The 17,334-nt window shown below is 35.7% G+C and overlaps 1 protein-coding gene across 1 annotated transcript in view; it reads left to right on the top strand.

Moving 5' to 3' along the window:
* The first annotated feature begins 4,024 nt into the window (after positions 1-4,024).
* The window catches only part of LOC592568 (tenascin-N-like), a 31,001-nt gene continuing 17,691 nt past the window's right edge, over positions 4,025-17,334 (top strand). The window contains exons 1-6 of the mRNA XM_030985085.1: positions 4,025-4,067; positions 10,103-10,381; positions 12,360-12,608; positions 13,734-14,009; positions 15,361-15,639; positions 15,870-16,136. Of these exons, the coding sequence (XP_030840945.1) occupies positions 4,025-4,067; positions 10,103-10,381; positions 12,360-12,608; positions 13,734-14,009; positions 15,361-15,639; positions 15,870-16,136 (1,393 nt within the window). The remainder of the gene's footprint in view (positions 4,068-10,102; positions 10,382-12,359; positions 12,609-13,733; positions 14,010-15,360; positions 15,640-15,869; positions 16,137-17,334) is intronic.

The following is a 17,334-nucleotide window of genomic DNA, read 5'->3' as shown; positions in this document are numbered from 1 at the left end:
AAAAGTCAGTCCAACTTTTTGGTCAACAGTGTATGTAAGCACAATAACTTTGGGGGAGGAGTGGAGGTGCGTGGGACAGACCAGACAAGTTAGCTTGATAAGTTTTCAGGTACTAATCATTCCACTCCTTAATTTGAAAAAATGATTGATATGTCAGCACAGAAAAAAGTCAGTGGTTTGGATGTACCTGATTTAAACAAATAAATATAATATGTCTGTATTGTCATAAGCCAATCTAACCTCATAGTATGTCAACAAAATATGAAGTTATGCTCCCACATAATTATTGATAATTATGTCCTAAACATCTGGTGTTCAGCTTATACATTACATAAACTACTTGGAACAGTTTTAAGCAAACTATAAAAGCCATGTTATCTGCAGATGGCGTGTAAGTGAACTTTTGGGGGTGTTTTCGTGCGAAGCTAACCAATTTTTCCTATTTGCAAAATTATTAAATTTGGTTGACATGGTTAACGTTTATTTCATACATCTAATGTATCCTTTGTTGAGCTATCTTGTAAACAACCACAACCTAAGTGTATTAATTAAGAGCAATTGAATGTTTGTTTGTTTGTTTATTTTATTATAGCACGGTGTCATACTTCAGCCAATGCCAATGCCGATGTAAATATGTATGTTAAAATGGTATCCCGTGTGTTAAGCTATAAGAGATTATAAAAATGTACGTTTTCAATCGTTTGTTTTCTTTATTTTAAATACGTTGTTATCATCTGTTCTTTATTTTATTTTCATTTTCTTTAATGTATTTTCTATTGATATTGAAAATAATTACATTTACATATTTCTTTGTAAATGATCACGGATAATTCTTGAATGATCAGTTATTTCATGAGGATTAATTTGTATTTTACCTGTTTATATGCTTATGTATTTATCTATTTTGTTTTTGCTGCTGTTCCTCTTTTTATTCTTACCAAACAGGGCCTCATGGAAGACCATCGAATTGGTGATATCTCCCACACTGTATAAATATCAGAAATAAATAATTTGCATACATTGTATCTCTTTCTAATATATTACTTAACTCCTTAATCAAGAAAGTATTCATCATCCTACAGTAAATCGTCATCATAATGTAGGTATTCATCATCGTATCTGCCCCTGCCCTTGTCATATCTCATATCAGTGTTGTGGGTGTTGGGTTTTCGATTTCTAAGTTTCATGCAAAATAAATAGAATATTTCCATTATCCCCAACCAGTATTGAATGAACAGAACAAATATGCTTTTGGGAGCGTCGGGAATTGCATAGAAAAGATTCGATCGTGTCTCATGAATATACTTTTGTTCTGCTCTTCTTGCGGTAATTTTTTTTATTTGCCCCCGCACTGCTTTTTCTTTCGTGCAAATTCAAAGGATTTGCTCGGAATGTAGATATATTCGATTGTTCTCGAGCAGAACTCAGACGTCATTCATCAAATATTTGCCGGTCATTGTTGAAATCACAATTCACATATTACTAAATGCGGCGTCGACAAAAGTTCATGGAAGATTAGTTATTCAAGTTTAATGTATGTCTGTGGTGTACTGCCTTCAGTGATCTTGAGCATTTCGGGTTTTTTTCTAAGGAAGAAGAAAATCCACAGAGCGAAGGAAAACGAAGGCAACTTAAGACGATCGCAACTATTTTCAAAAAATCAAAGTAACTTCAAAAGTCCTGTCTTTTCACTTTTCTCTTCACTTCATATCGTGTTTTCTGTCGTAATGCAATATTTACAAAAAACAAAGGTTGTAGGAGGGAATGTAGGAGTAAAATCACAACGAAGATGACAAAAAGTCGTGGTATGTGTCGAAGTAATAGGGAATGATATCAGGTCAGTCACTTATCATTCGGAGATAAATGAGCCAGTTCGTAGATACTATCTGCGCATGGGCAGACAAAGGTCATTCGTACCAAAATTGAAAATTAACCGCGATAAATACTGGATAAGTGCATGATCATGAAAGTGAAGTAATCATTATTCATTTATGAACTGACGGTATATTTTATGGAACACAGGTGGAAGTATTCTGCTCAAGAAGGCAAACAAAAAGTATATATAAAGCTCATCCATGACTATGATTGTTCTAGAATGCACAAAGTGGAACTACTACATGTGTAAAATATCTGTGGATATTTGGGATCATTTTAAGTATTGTGGGATGGCTTAGCGAAATTATAGTGACAGGACGGACGAAAGCATGAAATAGGCCATTTTCGTTATGTAATCAAATTTAAAGCACAAATCTTTGCTAAGTGCCTCGTTACAAATTATTTCATTCACCTGTTACAAATTATTTTATGTCAAGAGTCAGAATGTGAATAGCATACACTAATTGTTGCTAGGTAGGAAACGGATGCTTGTCCTACCTAACAACACGTAATTTATGCAATATAAACTATTCGCTACTCTCTTCGACTGCAAAGAGCATCTTCTCTTTCGTTATTTTACTTCCGCTTTCGTAGTTAGCACGTAACATAAGTAACCCCGTACCTTCACAGATCTTTTGAACATAAATAGATATGCCACTTTGTGTGTTTGTAGTATAACTTCTCACATAATAATAATATTAGTAAAGATTTATAATGCGCCATGTCTGTCAAAAATGACACTCCTGGCGTAGTTGTGTGGCAATTGTATAATTGTGGGCATACGAACATCAAGTGATTCAAGAAAGAAAGTAAAATACACATAAGTTAAAGTAATAAAGGTGCTTCATGAATTTTGTTTGTTTCCTCCTTGGAAATAAATGTTCCACCCCTCCCCTCTGTGTCGTGGAATAAACAAGCGGTGCATAAACGAGTGATGATTGCATAACTTTCATGAACATGTAAATAGTATGTGTCTCAGTACGGTTTAATTAATAGTCCTCTTTACCAATGTATTTTAATGTATGCATGTTTCTCTCCAGAACCCCTAGTCACTTATTTAGTTTATACGCCTGTGCACAACAATGTATCTATAGATGAAATTCACTTTGCACACATTAGTGCTTTTTGGTTAGTCCTTATGGTTGTCAAAAGAGACTTTTATTTCAGAAGATTTCACAAATTGGTAAACAAGTCGATTTGATACAGATGAGCATTCCTGGTTACTTTGCTGATAGTACCTACAAACTGGCTTATTTGAAAGATGTAAAGAATTTTTGTTGGCATTGTCATCCTTTGAACAGATGTATGGTGCATTTAATTAAGTACAAGTGCGGTGATGAACACTGATGAATGATCATCTGCGCTAAGTGAATATCGGGAGTTATCTTTTAATGCCTTTCCTGTTTTTCTTCAGATGGAAAAAGAAGAAAATCTCTTCATAGTAAACCAGTTCATAGCTGCAGTCGGAGCATGAGCAGATAAAGTAATTGCAGACCAAATTGTGAAATACACGGAGACAAAATACTGGATGCGTACTCATAAAAGTTGGGTAATCATTATTCATTTATGCACAAGCAGTGCACTCATTATACACAGGTGGAGGTAATCTTTGAAAAGGGGGAAATAAAGGCTATTTATGTAGCACATCCATCGCTGTAGGAGTGATAATTACAAAATGTACAAAGTGGGACCTGTTCATGTTTTGAGATCTGTGGATATTCGGGGTCATTTGGGGCATGTGCTAACCGTGAACTGGTCTATTGTATTACGACTCTATTCCCGTCGTGCCCAAATGTTGGGGACTTGGTTTCTATGGTTTCACTATCAATATTTAAGGAGGGATTTATGTATGAGAAAAACAAATACAGAGGTGAGTTCTCTTTCTTTGTCTACGTTATTTTCTCCGGGGCAATACGTACTCCCGCAAACACACAAAAGCTCCCAATCTATACTTTGCAGAACAACAATGATGTCATAATGTGATTCATAATCCTTAAACCTTTGCCGTATGCGCGGCAGATTGGGGAAATAAGTAGTGCGTTCTACTATCGCATTCAGTTGTGTATATGGCCCATTGTTATGTGTTATGTGATGGCATTCAATGAATAGGACCAAAATATGATAACAACGAATATGATCAATCGATAAAATGGGGGTGCATCAACAGCGAGGCGTTCTCTACTCCTGCATGAGTAAGGTTCGTTTTGTCGAACAAAGGTAGGGAGTGTCCGTGGTCGAATATTTTGCAGCACTAAACCTAGCCTTAACGGCTTGGTGATTTCATAAATTGACAACCTCTTAAGGCTAGCGAAATACACTCATCCAATGTACAAGGTTTTATATGACCTCCTACTCCTCAAGCAAAATGATTATGCTGACATTTGCTGCCCTATACTGCTCTCCTTTAATACGCCAACATCAGTAAACAAGTGCAGTTTCCAACAAGATGGCTGCACAAATGGAATGGTCATTATGTCCTACCTAAAGAAGGGAGAAAAAAAAACGAAAATTAATCATAATTGAATTGTTTGCAGTTAAATGTAAATCATGAAAAGGTTTTATAATGTTTCTATCTGACAGCGTAGACGACGTTATCAATGTTAACTGAGACTCTGGAAAGTACTAAACTACAATCATTGACTGATATTTGATATGTAGCCAATTTTGTTCATTGTTACAGATCCCGATATTTTGAAATCATTAATTTAAGTTTCGAAAGTCAGTTGTAGTTTATGACATCGACTATTTTAGTTTTTCTGATGTTTATAATAAGATGATTTAACTGTCACTTTGGCTTGAGGTAATATTCATTCATTTATTGCAACCATGAGTTGGATTTCATACAATAAAGAAGACAGGCATAAAAATGGTTCACAATATACTTTGTACCATAAAACTGTATAAATTGACACTTTAAATACATAGATATGAAAAGAAAAAGAAAAAGAAATACTAAAGAGCAATCGCATTTAAACATAATTATAAGGTACATGGGTTTTCACTGGACCAATAATGATATATAAACTGACATCAACGTATTATTCAACAATTAAAATTGAGAAAGATATTGAAAGAAAGAGAGAGACAGTAAACCCAAATTGAGTGGTGGTATAATGCATTATTCCTAAAAATATATCCAGTCAAAATCAATTGATATTAAAAGATTATTTCATTTTAAATTATTTTGAAATTCATATAATAAGCAAATGTGTATTTTAAGTAAAACGCTTACACGGCATTTTAATTCAATATAATATTGGCAATAATTATTAATATCAAGTCAAATTATTCTTTCAGTGTTAAATTATGTTCAGAAATTTATTTGACCACTGCAACATTTCACAACCCTGAATCTGATCGAGATAATAGGGACTTTTAGATTTGCGTGGACTGATACGTGGTACTTCCATTCACGGCAGTGCTTTAACAGGACGTCGATCGTAGCATAGACCTATTGTCTTCGTGCGAATCTAAAAGTCCCTAATAATAGACCAGTTCACGGTTAGCACATTACTGCAATGACCCCGATTATCCACAGATCTTCGAAACATGAAGAGGTCACACTTTGTACATTTTGAAAAAATCACTCTTACAGCGATGGAGGTGCTATATAATGGCCTTTGTTTTCCCTTTTCAAAGAATCCTTTACGAAGAATACTTCCACCGGTGTATTATGGAGTGCACTGAAAGTGCATGAATGAATAATGTTACATAACTTTCATGAGCACGTATCCAGTATTTCGTCTCCGTGTATTTCAAAATTTGTTCTGCAATGACCTTTATCTGCTCATGCTCAGACTGCAACCGTGAACTGGCTTATTAAAGTGACGAGCGACAGAATCAAATGGGTTAGTAAATGATCAGATCTTGCTCGAATGCTTTTTATCACATTAGACCCATTTACATAGCATAAAACACGATTGAAATACCATTTACACGCTCGGAAAACCCCATGAAAACAGTCGCCACTTGTCGATACATCATGCTCTGCTAGTCCACAATCTGGCCGATTTAATTTTGATCTCAGTGCGACCTCCCCTACTTATTCACTGCCACCAGAAGAGGGCGTGATTCTTTTCAAAATGAGGACGCCCGGAGGCGGCGAAGAAAACAAATTGTTGATAACGCCACCTTGGGACGCTTGAATTAAGTGTAGGAAATATACACTTCTATTGTATACAACCGGTTAGATTCTGGACTAATGCTCTGCATGACCAAAACGTGAGCAAAAACCGGAATAGTTAACAGTTTTTTCTTCAGCACGAGCATTTACACTGAAATGGAATTATTTATGGTAGTTATCTAACAAATTCCGACTAAACTACAGAATGTGGAAAAACCAACGGTTTTTGCTTACAGTGTGATGTGTGATCTTGTTTAAAAAAAAAATATATATATATTTTTATTTCTGCGTTCAAAAACTTACAAATTCATATTCAAAGTACAAACATTCGAACGATAATAAATACAATGAATAAAATGTTTACAAAAGTAATCAAATAGAAAATCATGTACAATTATATCATGAAATAAACATATACGAAGCATACAAATAAGATAAGAAATATATAATAGTTTGAACATATTTGTGGCTTACACCCAGTAAATAAGATCGATTGATCGATCTGTAATTGAAAAACAAAATCTTGGAACCAGCGGGATTTGAACCTGCCATCCACTGCTTGCCGGGCAGCGACTCTACCACCAGGCCATCACTGGTCTATGGCACAGTCACGATGAACTAGAAACAAATACCCAAGCCCTCCTGATTCATTCTGACTCATTAATATTCATCAGTCCGCCATAGGACAATAACTTTATTAACGTAATGCTTCCTGGGAGAAATTTTAATAGTTTGAACATATTTGTGGCTTACACCCAGTAAATAAGATCGATTGATCGATCTGTAATTGAAAAACAATTTTTGTTTTTTTTTCTGACTTGTTTTTCAATTACAGATCGATCAATCGATCTTATTTACTGGTGTAAGCCACAAATTTGTTCAAACTATTGAAATTTCTCCCAGGAAGCATTACGTTTATAAAGAAATATAAAGTAAATATTTTCCAAAAAATTAGAGAGGTACTTTAGAACGCATGAGACCACGATCGTGAGCGGTTAGGCTCGACATATAAACACAAAGCCCCGAATTCACAAAGGAGGTTTGTCGACAAGCCTCCTTTGTGTTTTCGAGCCAAAGAGTATAAGGAAAAGTGAAATAGAAATAGATCGTTCAATTATGGAATAGGGGACTTTTGGCTTTATTGGTTTATGTGCTTGCAATAAGCAATTCCTTCAACTCAACCCCTCTCTAACAAAACAGGTTTACTATCTTCATTTGATACAGTAGCAAGATGTGCACCATAGCATTTCTCACCTCGTACAATGAATTCAATTTGACTAGAAATGTTGCCTTCATAACGTTTACCTCTCTTAGCTAAAATCCTTATCACGTGTATCTGACACTTGCACGTCAGCCTCTGTTATTACAGTTTTTGAGCACAATGATTCCCATGAACTTTGCTTGCCTTACAGTACCTCTTGGCAAAACATTGCTCCAAGACGGATCTCACACCATTCGACGGTTGTCCGATGCCAATTATTTTCATTTCTTAGACAAGGAGAATGGGTTGTTGTTTTGATACCACCCTTGAGTGTCGTTGTGTTCCAAATATACATGTCTTTATGTACATTAAAATATATTTACAAAAATAAAAATAAAAAAACCCAGAGTTTGTCAAATGAGGAACTTACCTATGCACACACCTCATCGAAAAAGTTGGTTCCATATGTTGAGGCATATAAGTGCTGATGTGAAGTTTCACTGTTGTGACATGCCGTGTATCGGTACTATTTGATGGAGACGTTTATATTTTGATTGGCAAATGAACCAGCAATGCAATTATGGGATTAAAGTGGATGTCACTTGGGTCATTCTTAATTGTCTTCCTTCTATGCAAATGCGTTGTTTCTCAGGGTACGTATACAATTCAATTTCCGTGAATTCCTTTTAGATATAAATTGTGAGATAGTTGAATTATATCTTTATAACACGCTTGAGACTGCTTAAATGATCTTAGCGTAGGCTTATAGAGAGTTAGAACCAAAAAATAGGTGTCTATTTTTACTGCAAATATTTGTGTTGCCCTATTCATGTCTACTCTTGGGTTCATACCACCTGGACTGCTGTTTATTGCAAATTTATGCAAATTTAAACAGGTAATTTGTATGCGAGTCATTCGAATTGTGACAGATCCCGTTAATGTGAAAACGTTAATTGAAGGCCGAAGTCACATGTAGTTTATGATATCGATGGTTTTAGTATACCTGGGCCCCGTATTATAAAGAGTAATGATTGATCCAAATCAATCATAAGTCCTCCAATCAATCGCAAGTTTGCAGTCTCCTATCACTTATGTAAATAGTTGCGAATGATATCAACTCTTTTTAAGACGGGGACCTGTTGTTTGTAATAAGATGATTTAATTGTTACTTTGGCCAAACGAAATATCAAGTAAAATGATACTTTTAATGTTAAATTTTGTTTAGATTTTGATCTGACCAATGTGAAAATTTCGCAACCTTGACTTTGATCGTGATCTATGTGTTAGAAGATAATATTCAAAGTGACGAGCGACATATTCAAGTGGGTTAATACATGATCAGATCATGCTCAAATGCTTTAGGTCTAGCTAGGCCCATTTACATAGCAGAAAACACTGCGAACCTCAAATAATTAGCTCTTATAAAGAGGGGGAGACAAATCCTAATCGCATTTTAAGCACAACCTCATCATGAAAGACTGAAAGAACCTTTAATAAGTTCCATACTTACATCAACTATAAATGCGAGCGAAGTCAAGAAAAGGTTGCTTCAAATTAGGGGCACATGTTATGGAGAAAGGAAAAAGGGGGTACTTATCAGGAGGGAAAAGGACATTTATTAGAAAAGTAAAGGACTACGTGCCAGAGTAAAAAGAGCTATGATCATATGTGAAAAGGGGCAATTATCGTACCTGAAAACGGTAACTCATGAGACTGGAAAAGGGGCATAGATTACAGAGGAAAGGGGGAAATTTATGAGAAGGAAATGGCGTTTTTATTAAAATAAAAAAGGGATATTTATGAGAAGGGGGGGGGGGGGTCACTCTTAATAAAAAGGAAAAGGGGCACTAATCCGAGGTAAAAAAAAGGGCACTCATAAGTGATGAAAAGAGAATTTTATTACAAAGGAAAAGGGGCACTTATCTAAGTTAAAGGAGCCCCCGTCAGATCTGAATATGGGCACTCACCAGAGATGAAAAGGGACACTGAAGGAGAAAGGGCACCTTATAAACTAAAAGGGGCACCTCTCAGACTTGAAAAGGGGCAGTCATCAGCTAGGGTTAGGGGGCTATTATCAGAGGTAGTTTAGGGACACTTCTTGTACCTGAAAAGAAGCAGTTTCTTTAGCTAAATAGGGGCACTTGATAATAGAAAAGGGGCTTTTAAAACGAAGAATATTGGGCAGATGTCAAAGGGGCACCTAACAGCTTCTGATAGAGGCATTTATCGGTGGCGTCAAAGGGGCATTAATCTTGAGGTAAAAGGGCACTTATTAGACACGAAAAGGGGCACGAGTCAAAATGAATGGGGGCACTTATTGGTAGTGAAAAGCGGCACTCATCGAAGCTAAAAGAAAAAGGGCAATCATCAAAAGGGGAAGGAGCATTTATTTAAAAGGGCCAAAACATCAGTCCAAAGACTGTTCTTCCATAAAGAAATAACATATATACATGTTAAAAGAAAGAAAGAAATAGAAACATCGTTGGAATGACAACTGCACCTAATCGTTCCTTCGCCACAAATCCGGGGTGCTTATATGCAACGAGATTGGTGATTATCAGGAAGAGCGTCGAAAGTTCTTTGTGTTTAATCTATTATCGTTTTATTTTAATTCACGAAGTGTTATGTGATCAATAGTATTGGTGAATATTTTTGATATTCAGTTATAACAATTTTATCTACTCGTTTATTTACCGTTTTATTTGAATGTTGGCCTTACATGATTTTACTACGACTGTAGCATTTTATTATTTCACTAGAAGACAGAAATGAGTTTAATTGCGACTTTGTGATTTCGTTATTTCACTTTACGCCTACGTGTTACGGACTTACTGAACAATAAAGTGAGTTTACACGTGATACATATAATCAGTCAAACGTTTACATTTATATTCCTCATCTAGCACCGACCGGGGTGTATTTTCAGGTTCACTTACTGAACTACATCACCGTATCATGGACAGCCCCGCTAAACCCGACTGGAGTGACTGGGTATGTTGTACAATATACAGCAGGGGGAGTGGATAGGACCGAGGTGATTGGAGACCCTACCGTTACAACAATAACCTTGCAAGACCCCAACCTAGCTGCTGGCGACCTGGGGAATGTGCTCGTGGCTTCTTTAATGGGTGAAGATGTCGATCCAGCCAACATCGTTCTAGCTGTCGCTCCTCCTCCAGCCGGTGAGTTTGATTTGGAGATTTAGATGAAAATATAATCAGAAAAAAACAAACTCAAATGGATCTTAGTTCCAATCTAGTTCAACCAAATCAAACAGAGCATGAAATGACCTTGATTTTAATATGAAAGAAATTGGAAAAAAATAAAAAGAGACAGTGAGAGCAAGAGAGAGAGAGATAGAGGGAGAGAGAGAAAGAGAGAGAAGGAGAGAAAATAAAGGGAATGGGGTAATAGGGAGCAGTGAGAGATAAAGAGAGAAAGAGAGATAGAGAGAGAGGGGGAGGGGTTTCAAGTTTCAAGTTTATTTGTTCCTCATTTTACAAAAATATATAGACAGACATATAAAATAAAAATAGTATATACAGTGCGTCCCAGAAAAATACGAAACCGAGAACTATTGATGTTTTATCATAACTTAATCACAATATAATTAATAAATGACAAACATTTGGAAAGCTTAGATCCTCTTCTTTCATTTGATGCAACTCATATAATGCATATTTCACAGTGTATATACAGTGCATCTCAGAAAAAAACGAAACCGAGAATTATCGATGTTTCATCATAACTGAATTACAATTATTATTAATAAATGATACATATTTGTAAAGCTTAGATCATCCTCTTTCATTTGATGCAAATCATTTGATGCATATTTCGTGCATGAGAGATTACAAACAATTTTGAAGAGAGGAAACCCAAAAGTCATCTGGCGGGTGGTATCTAAATTTCAAGGAGAAAATCACATTTCTAGAAAATTCAATTTCTGCCTTTTCATATGACACCTCAATCGGGAAAAAAGAGCCTGGAATAACAAAGTTCTGTTTGTTTAAAGTAATGCTTGCATTACAATAATTTGAATAAACTAGTTCGTTTTCACTGGCTGCCTGCCGTAGCAACAACCAGGGTTGACAAAAGATTTAACTCCGTTTCGTTGCAGATCAACCATGCACAAAGAAGATGAAAGACTAGATGCATGGCTGATCGTTAACGAAACGGAGTTAAGTCTTTTATCAACCCTGGTTGTTGCTACAGCAGACAGCCAGTGAAAACGAACTCGTTTAACCAAGTTATGGAAATCCAAGCATTATTTAAAACAAACGGAACTGTGTTATTCTTGGCTCATTGTTCGTGATTGAGGTGTCATATGAAAGGGCAGAAATTGAACTTCCTAGAAATGTGATTTTCTCCTTGAAATTCAGATACCGCCCGCCAAATGACTTTTTGATTTCATCTCCAATTTTTTTTTGTAATCACTCATGCGTGAAATATGCATCATATGAGTTGCATCAAATGAAAGAAGATGATCTAAGCTTGACAAATACGTGTCATTTATTCAATTTAATTGTGATTAAGTTATGATAAAACATCGATAATTCTCGGTTTCGTGTCTACTCAAATCTTATGATAGATTAGGCGGAATGTGAGGAAACTATTGAGAAATGGTGACAGGGTAAAACACCCACCAAGTCCCCCACCAGTATGCCTGTGACAGACACAGCAAATTAAGATAAGCAAAGATTGAAAAAGTAGGATTACACTGAAAAATATGACATTTGAGGGTTTTTTTCACATTTTCTACCCGAACAAAAATAAAGTTTATTTCTCGTTATTCAACTGAATTGTGGAAGAAATTGAAATAAAAGTGAATAACAGGTTGTATCAATAAGTTTGTATCATGAGGTTAGGAATCATCAAAATGGGCTCAGTCTTTCTGAAAATCACTGAACACATGTATCATAGACATTTGATCAAAAGTTTTAATCTATTTCTAGTCATATTTTGAGCATAGAGGAAGAAGCATTGCTTTAAAAAAAAAAATATTTCCCTGATAGGAATTAAATAATGAGAGAGATCACTAATATAATTAACCTAAAGCAGAATTCAACCTTCTCTTTATTAAAGAAGTTATCATTATTTTACAGCCATTTTTTAAAACTTTCTATTCTTGCATTCCAGCTATACCTCTTGCTCCAACAGGCGCTACCATACAACAGACATCCGATACAAGTTATACTATCTCCTGGGGTAACCCGGGAAACGTTGATGGATATGTCATCTCGTACGACCAGGGGCCTGTCTCTATAGAACTGCCAGTTGACAGGACGTCAGAACAGATCCTTGATCTCACACCGAACGTAGACTACGTTTTCAACCTGTACAGTCAACGGAATGGTATTAGAACTCAAGCACAACTCTCAGTCCTGCCTCCTGTAATACCTCCACCAGGTAATTCATAAAAGCATATTCATGCAAGCTTTCCAACTTTAATCCTTTTAAAGTTATAAAATCTTGTTAAAATGTGAACTACAGAAATCATAATAATAATAATACTAATAATAATAGCCTAATAGTCCACTCCAAATGTTATTAAACCGAAACGGAAATTCTTTTTGCCCAATTGATCGTGAGCCCGGCAGCCACTGAGCAGCGCCAGATCGACGTTGCTCTATACCTTATTGTTGAACGCCAAACAAGGTAGCAACAACTCCCATCTTTTAACGTCTTTTGGTATGACGCGGCCGGGGTTCGAACCCACGACCTCCCGGTTGTGAGGCGGACGCTCTACTTACTGAGCAAACACTCCGGTTAACATGTCAACATGAAGTAAATTTCTCACTTTTCTTTCATGATTTAACTCATTTCAACTTAAATATTGCTAAATAATTTATAATCCAACATTTAATTTTTAGGTTCCAGATAAGAAGTAAAAGGTGCATGCAAATGAGTTCATTATTATGATCTATTTGCATTTGAGTTGAGGCTGTATGCATCTATCAAACATAGCTGTCAGGCTGAGTACGATAGATGCATCATGCATAAATAGCCTCAACAAGAGCAGATATATCCTGTTATAAATCATGAAAGAATAATAACATGCTTCATTTGTTGTATACGACAAACTCCAAGATCGTTGTTATTTTATTGCAGAAGAAGTGTTTTTAAGATTGTTCAATGTCATTATTGATGGCAAATAAATCTCAAGTTTAGTAGACTTGTATTTTAGCGTGCAATGACACAAAATTGAGCGCATTTATTTCTACATGCATACACATGCTGGGATATGCAGGTTTTAGCCCACCTCATCGCTTACATCAGAATTGTCGAATAACGCGTGTTTTTCATTAAAAAAAATGTGTGATATCATTAATATAACATTAGATAAATCGCGCTCGACTGGGCTCAACCAGCCATTTGATTAAGATCTAGGAGTGCAGTTTTATAATAGTGTTTAGTCAAGAAAACAAATGTTCTATATTCCGTATCTCTTGTCTAAATGGGGCTACCTATTTCTGCAGGATATCAATCTCCTTTAATGTTTTATTGAATAAAATCAATTTATTTAAATTATAGATGATACTGGTATCACTATTGACGAACTGGGCGAGGACTTCATCAACTTTATCTGGGACCATGACTCGACACAGGGCATTATATCTTACGTCGTCACACTCTTTGCTTCTGATGGTACCACAACAGTGGTCAAAGCACAACCTCTTGTTCCCATGACAAGTATGACCCATCGATTCAATGGACTTACTCCAGGAACACAGTACGTCATTGATGTTGACATCATTACGAGTTCAAATCCAACTCCAAGTGATTTTGACAGAAAACCTCAATTTACACGTAAGCACAATAATTTTGTAAATACTGATTGTACCGTACATGTGAAAATATAGAGGTGTTGGGGTGATGTGGCGATTTCTTGCAATGGCACCTATTTTGTAATGTCTGTTGTCAAGACTTTGATCTACTTTTGCCTCTTTTGACCTTTCTGATAGGTTTGAGCTTAAGCTGGAAAGATAATGTCCGCATATTGTGGAAGCACAAAGAAACGTTATATCATATCATTCTCTCATCTTACTGCATTGTATTTATTTCCATGAGCTGTTTGACAAAGCTGATGCAGGGTTTTCCTTGCACCCTCTCCCCTTTCCTACGGCACGATTTTCTTAGATACAAAAGAGGGCTGCAAACAAATAAAGGTTCAGGTTTACATTGTAGCCCTCCTTTTTTGCTACATTATGTTTTCATATCATGTTTCGTATTGATCTAACATGTTAACGTTAGTTATTGTACTAGAAATATATAACCAACATTTGATTTATGTTGGGAGAAATAAATGTTTGAAACATGATAGAGAAACCACTACATTTATATATATATATATATAAACACCCAACACAAAAGGAAATTGGACATTATTTATTGTTGAGATTTCAACTAAATATTTGATATTATTAATTAAAATGAATATACAATATTCAGAAAACAATATAAATTCTTCAAAGCTCATAAAAGATTTTGTGCAATGTCATGTTCGCAATATGATACAAATCATATAACATTGGCAAAGGCATTGGGAAATCAAGTTTTTGGGGATAAAAAGAGAAATTAATGGGATTAAACTATATAAAGCAATTGATAAATAGTGAGGACGTGACGTCACAAACTGATAACCAAATTGGAAATGTGTGTTGTGATTTCCATTGTTCTATAATTTTACATACTTTTTCAAAAAATCACAACTTTCTTATTAGTTATCCGATTTTGCTCAAACCTTTTTTGATTGGTTTGTCTGATTTTTCTGCTTCTATTGAAAGTAAGTTGTTTTTTCAGTGGATTTGTACCCTAAGGACTCGTTGTTTTATGACTTTATTTTCAATCGTAGTGCATTCTAATCTGACATTGAATTTGGCGATGAATCCCTTATTTCCACCTATCTGTAGTTTATAAATTTCGCTGTCCATCTGGTAGTAATTGATCTAACTAAATTGGTGTAGCGTATGAAAAATTAAGGATCAAATATTACATTCCTCAATTTGTTTGTAGTGTGCATCAACTTTTTACATCTCATCATGTACATACACCTACCTTCTATTTTTTTTTAATACATTGTATATTTCTAATAATGTTTTAATTACACTTGATGGCAAAGAAAGTTAATAGATCCGTTTGAACATCATATTTTTTACAGGACCAAAGCCACCTACAAACGTCATCTTTTACCAGCTCAGTGATTCCGCCCAATTATTCAGATGGCAACCTCCGCTTCCGCCTAACAACTTCTTTATTGACTACTTGGTGTTAGCCGAAAATGCGAACACAGGGGTTGTCCTAGAGAACGTCCTACCCCAAGGAGCTTCGAGCAATGCTATACGTGGTCTTCAGTCAGGGGCTAATTATAACTTGGGCGTCTTTACTAATATCGAGCCTATTACGAGTGTCCTCGCCGATTTCACGGTTGTGCCATTAGGTAAGCGACTTGTCTATATTTTAAGTTCAAATAGAAATGTTAAGGATATATATTTATTAGTGAATTGGACACTACATTCAGGCCGAATAATTTATTAAGGAACAGCGAAGATCAAGAGAGAGTTGTGTATAAGTTGCAAATGAATGAAACAGTAGAACCAAAATAAATGGAACATTAGTTTTATCACGAGTTTTTATTCATAAAATCAATTTCCCTAAAACTATATACAGTCGGTACTGCAGGTGACGTGACCATTGGGGCAGTTACAGCTCGTGAACTGGTGGTTCTCTGGATGTCCCAGGGCATAGATGCTCAGTCCTTCGTAGTGCACCTGTTCAGTGAGGATGGCACACAGGAGTATTCGCAAACTTTCTCAGCTGGAACTTCATCTGCGATATTTGAGAAATTGACACCTGACACCCTGTACACCGCTGTCGTCGAGGCCATAACTACGGCTGGAGGCTCAACAACTGTTGGCTCTGACTCGGCAACAACCAGTAAGAAATGACAGAATCTTGTCAGCAATCCCACAAAAGAATACAAAGATAAAAGGATCAAGTAGATTAGTCTGTTGATTACAGCTACAAGCCTCATGTTAACTGGGTGGAACACACCAATGCTCCAATAGGGTCAATCAGTAGGCATTTTTACAGAATAGGACTTTTAAAAATATTTAATAACATTAATAATATTTGGTTCTTGTATAGCGCATATCACACATAAACGTCTGTAAGCTATTCCAAATTTGGAAAGTATTACATGTATATTTACTGTCTTTGAGGGGATATGAGACTATGCTGCCTAGGTGCTATTGTATTGCCTCTGTATTCAAGTCTAACAATTATGGTTATATTGAGAAAAGTAAAGTATAAGTTTGGAAAATCCTTAATACAACATTTGTTTGGAAAAACTTACAGAATGAATTGATACGGAAAGTGCTCAATATCTTATACTGTAATTTGTTAAACTTCCCGTTCTTTTAATTCTCGCTCTCTCAGGTCTCATTAATTTAAGTAGGAATTGTGACTTTAGACTCATAAGGCAGCAAAGAAGAATCTGAATATGTTGCTGATGTTTTGTTGATGAATATAAACCACGCAATTTTTAACAGCAGTAGATCAAATCACTCACTTCAGTCAGTTTCGAAAGTGCATTAGCAGGGAGAAGAATGTTCAACTATGCTATTGCCCTTATATAAGGGTAGTTTGAGCTGATGTTGGAGTGTATAACCCTATAGCTACCAGCCGGCATGCGTGATATATATAGCAAGATTATTTACTTTATAGCTTTTTTGTAACCGAGTAAACAAATATTTTTAGGTATTTGGCCTACTATTTATATGTTGAAATTTCATATAGCTTCCAGTAAAATGTTAGAAAAAGCAATTGCTAGCCTTTACTAGTTATTTTACGTTACAGTTCCAAGTGCTAGGAGATATTACAGTAAAGCATTCCTTTTTTGGTAGCAGAAAGATCTATTTTACGTATTACCATTGCAGGTCTACTTAATTTCTACTTACTGAATGGCAATGTTAATTATTGATCTCACAGATGTGGAAGAAACCAAGTTAGAAATAGTATTAAAGCGTATGTGTCTTATCTTGTCTAAAATACAAACTGAATTTCGCAGTATTGTGTAATGCTGATCGTAATAAGACTTAGGAAATCGTCAAGTCTTAACATAGCCCCATCATTT

Source organism: Strongylocentrotus purpuratus, unplaced genomic scaffold (genome assembly GCF_000002235.5).
Source record: "Strongylocentrotus purpuratus isolate Spur 01 unplaced genomic scaffold, Spur_5.0 spur5_scaffold_14, whole genome shotgun sequence".
Taxonomy (NCBI): domain Eukaryota; kingdom Metazoa; phylum Echinodermata; class Echinoidea; order Camarodonta; family Strongylocentrotidae; genus Strongylocentrotus; species Strongylocentrotus purpuratus.
The sequence above is the reverse complement of the archived record's forward strand: the minus strand, read 5'-3'. Positions and strand labels throughout refer to the sequence as shown.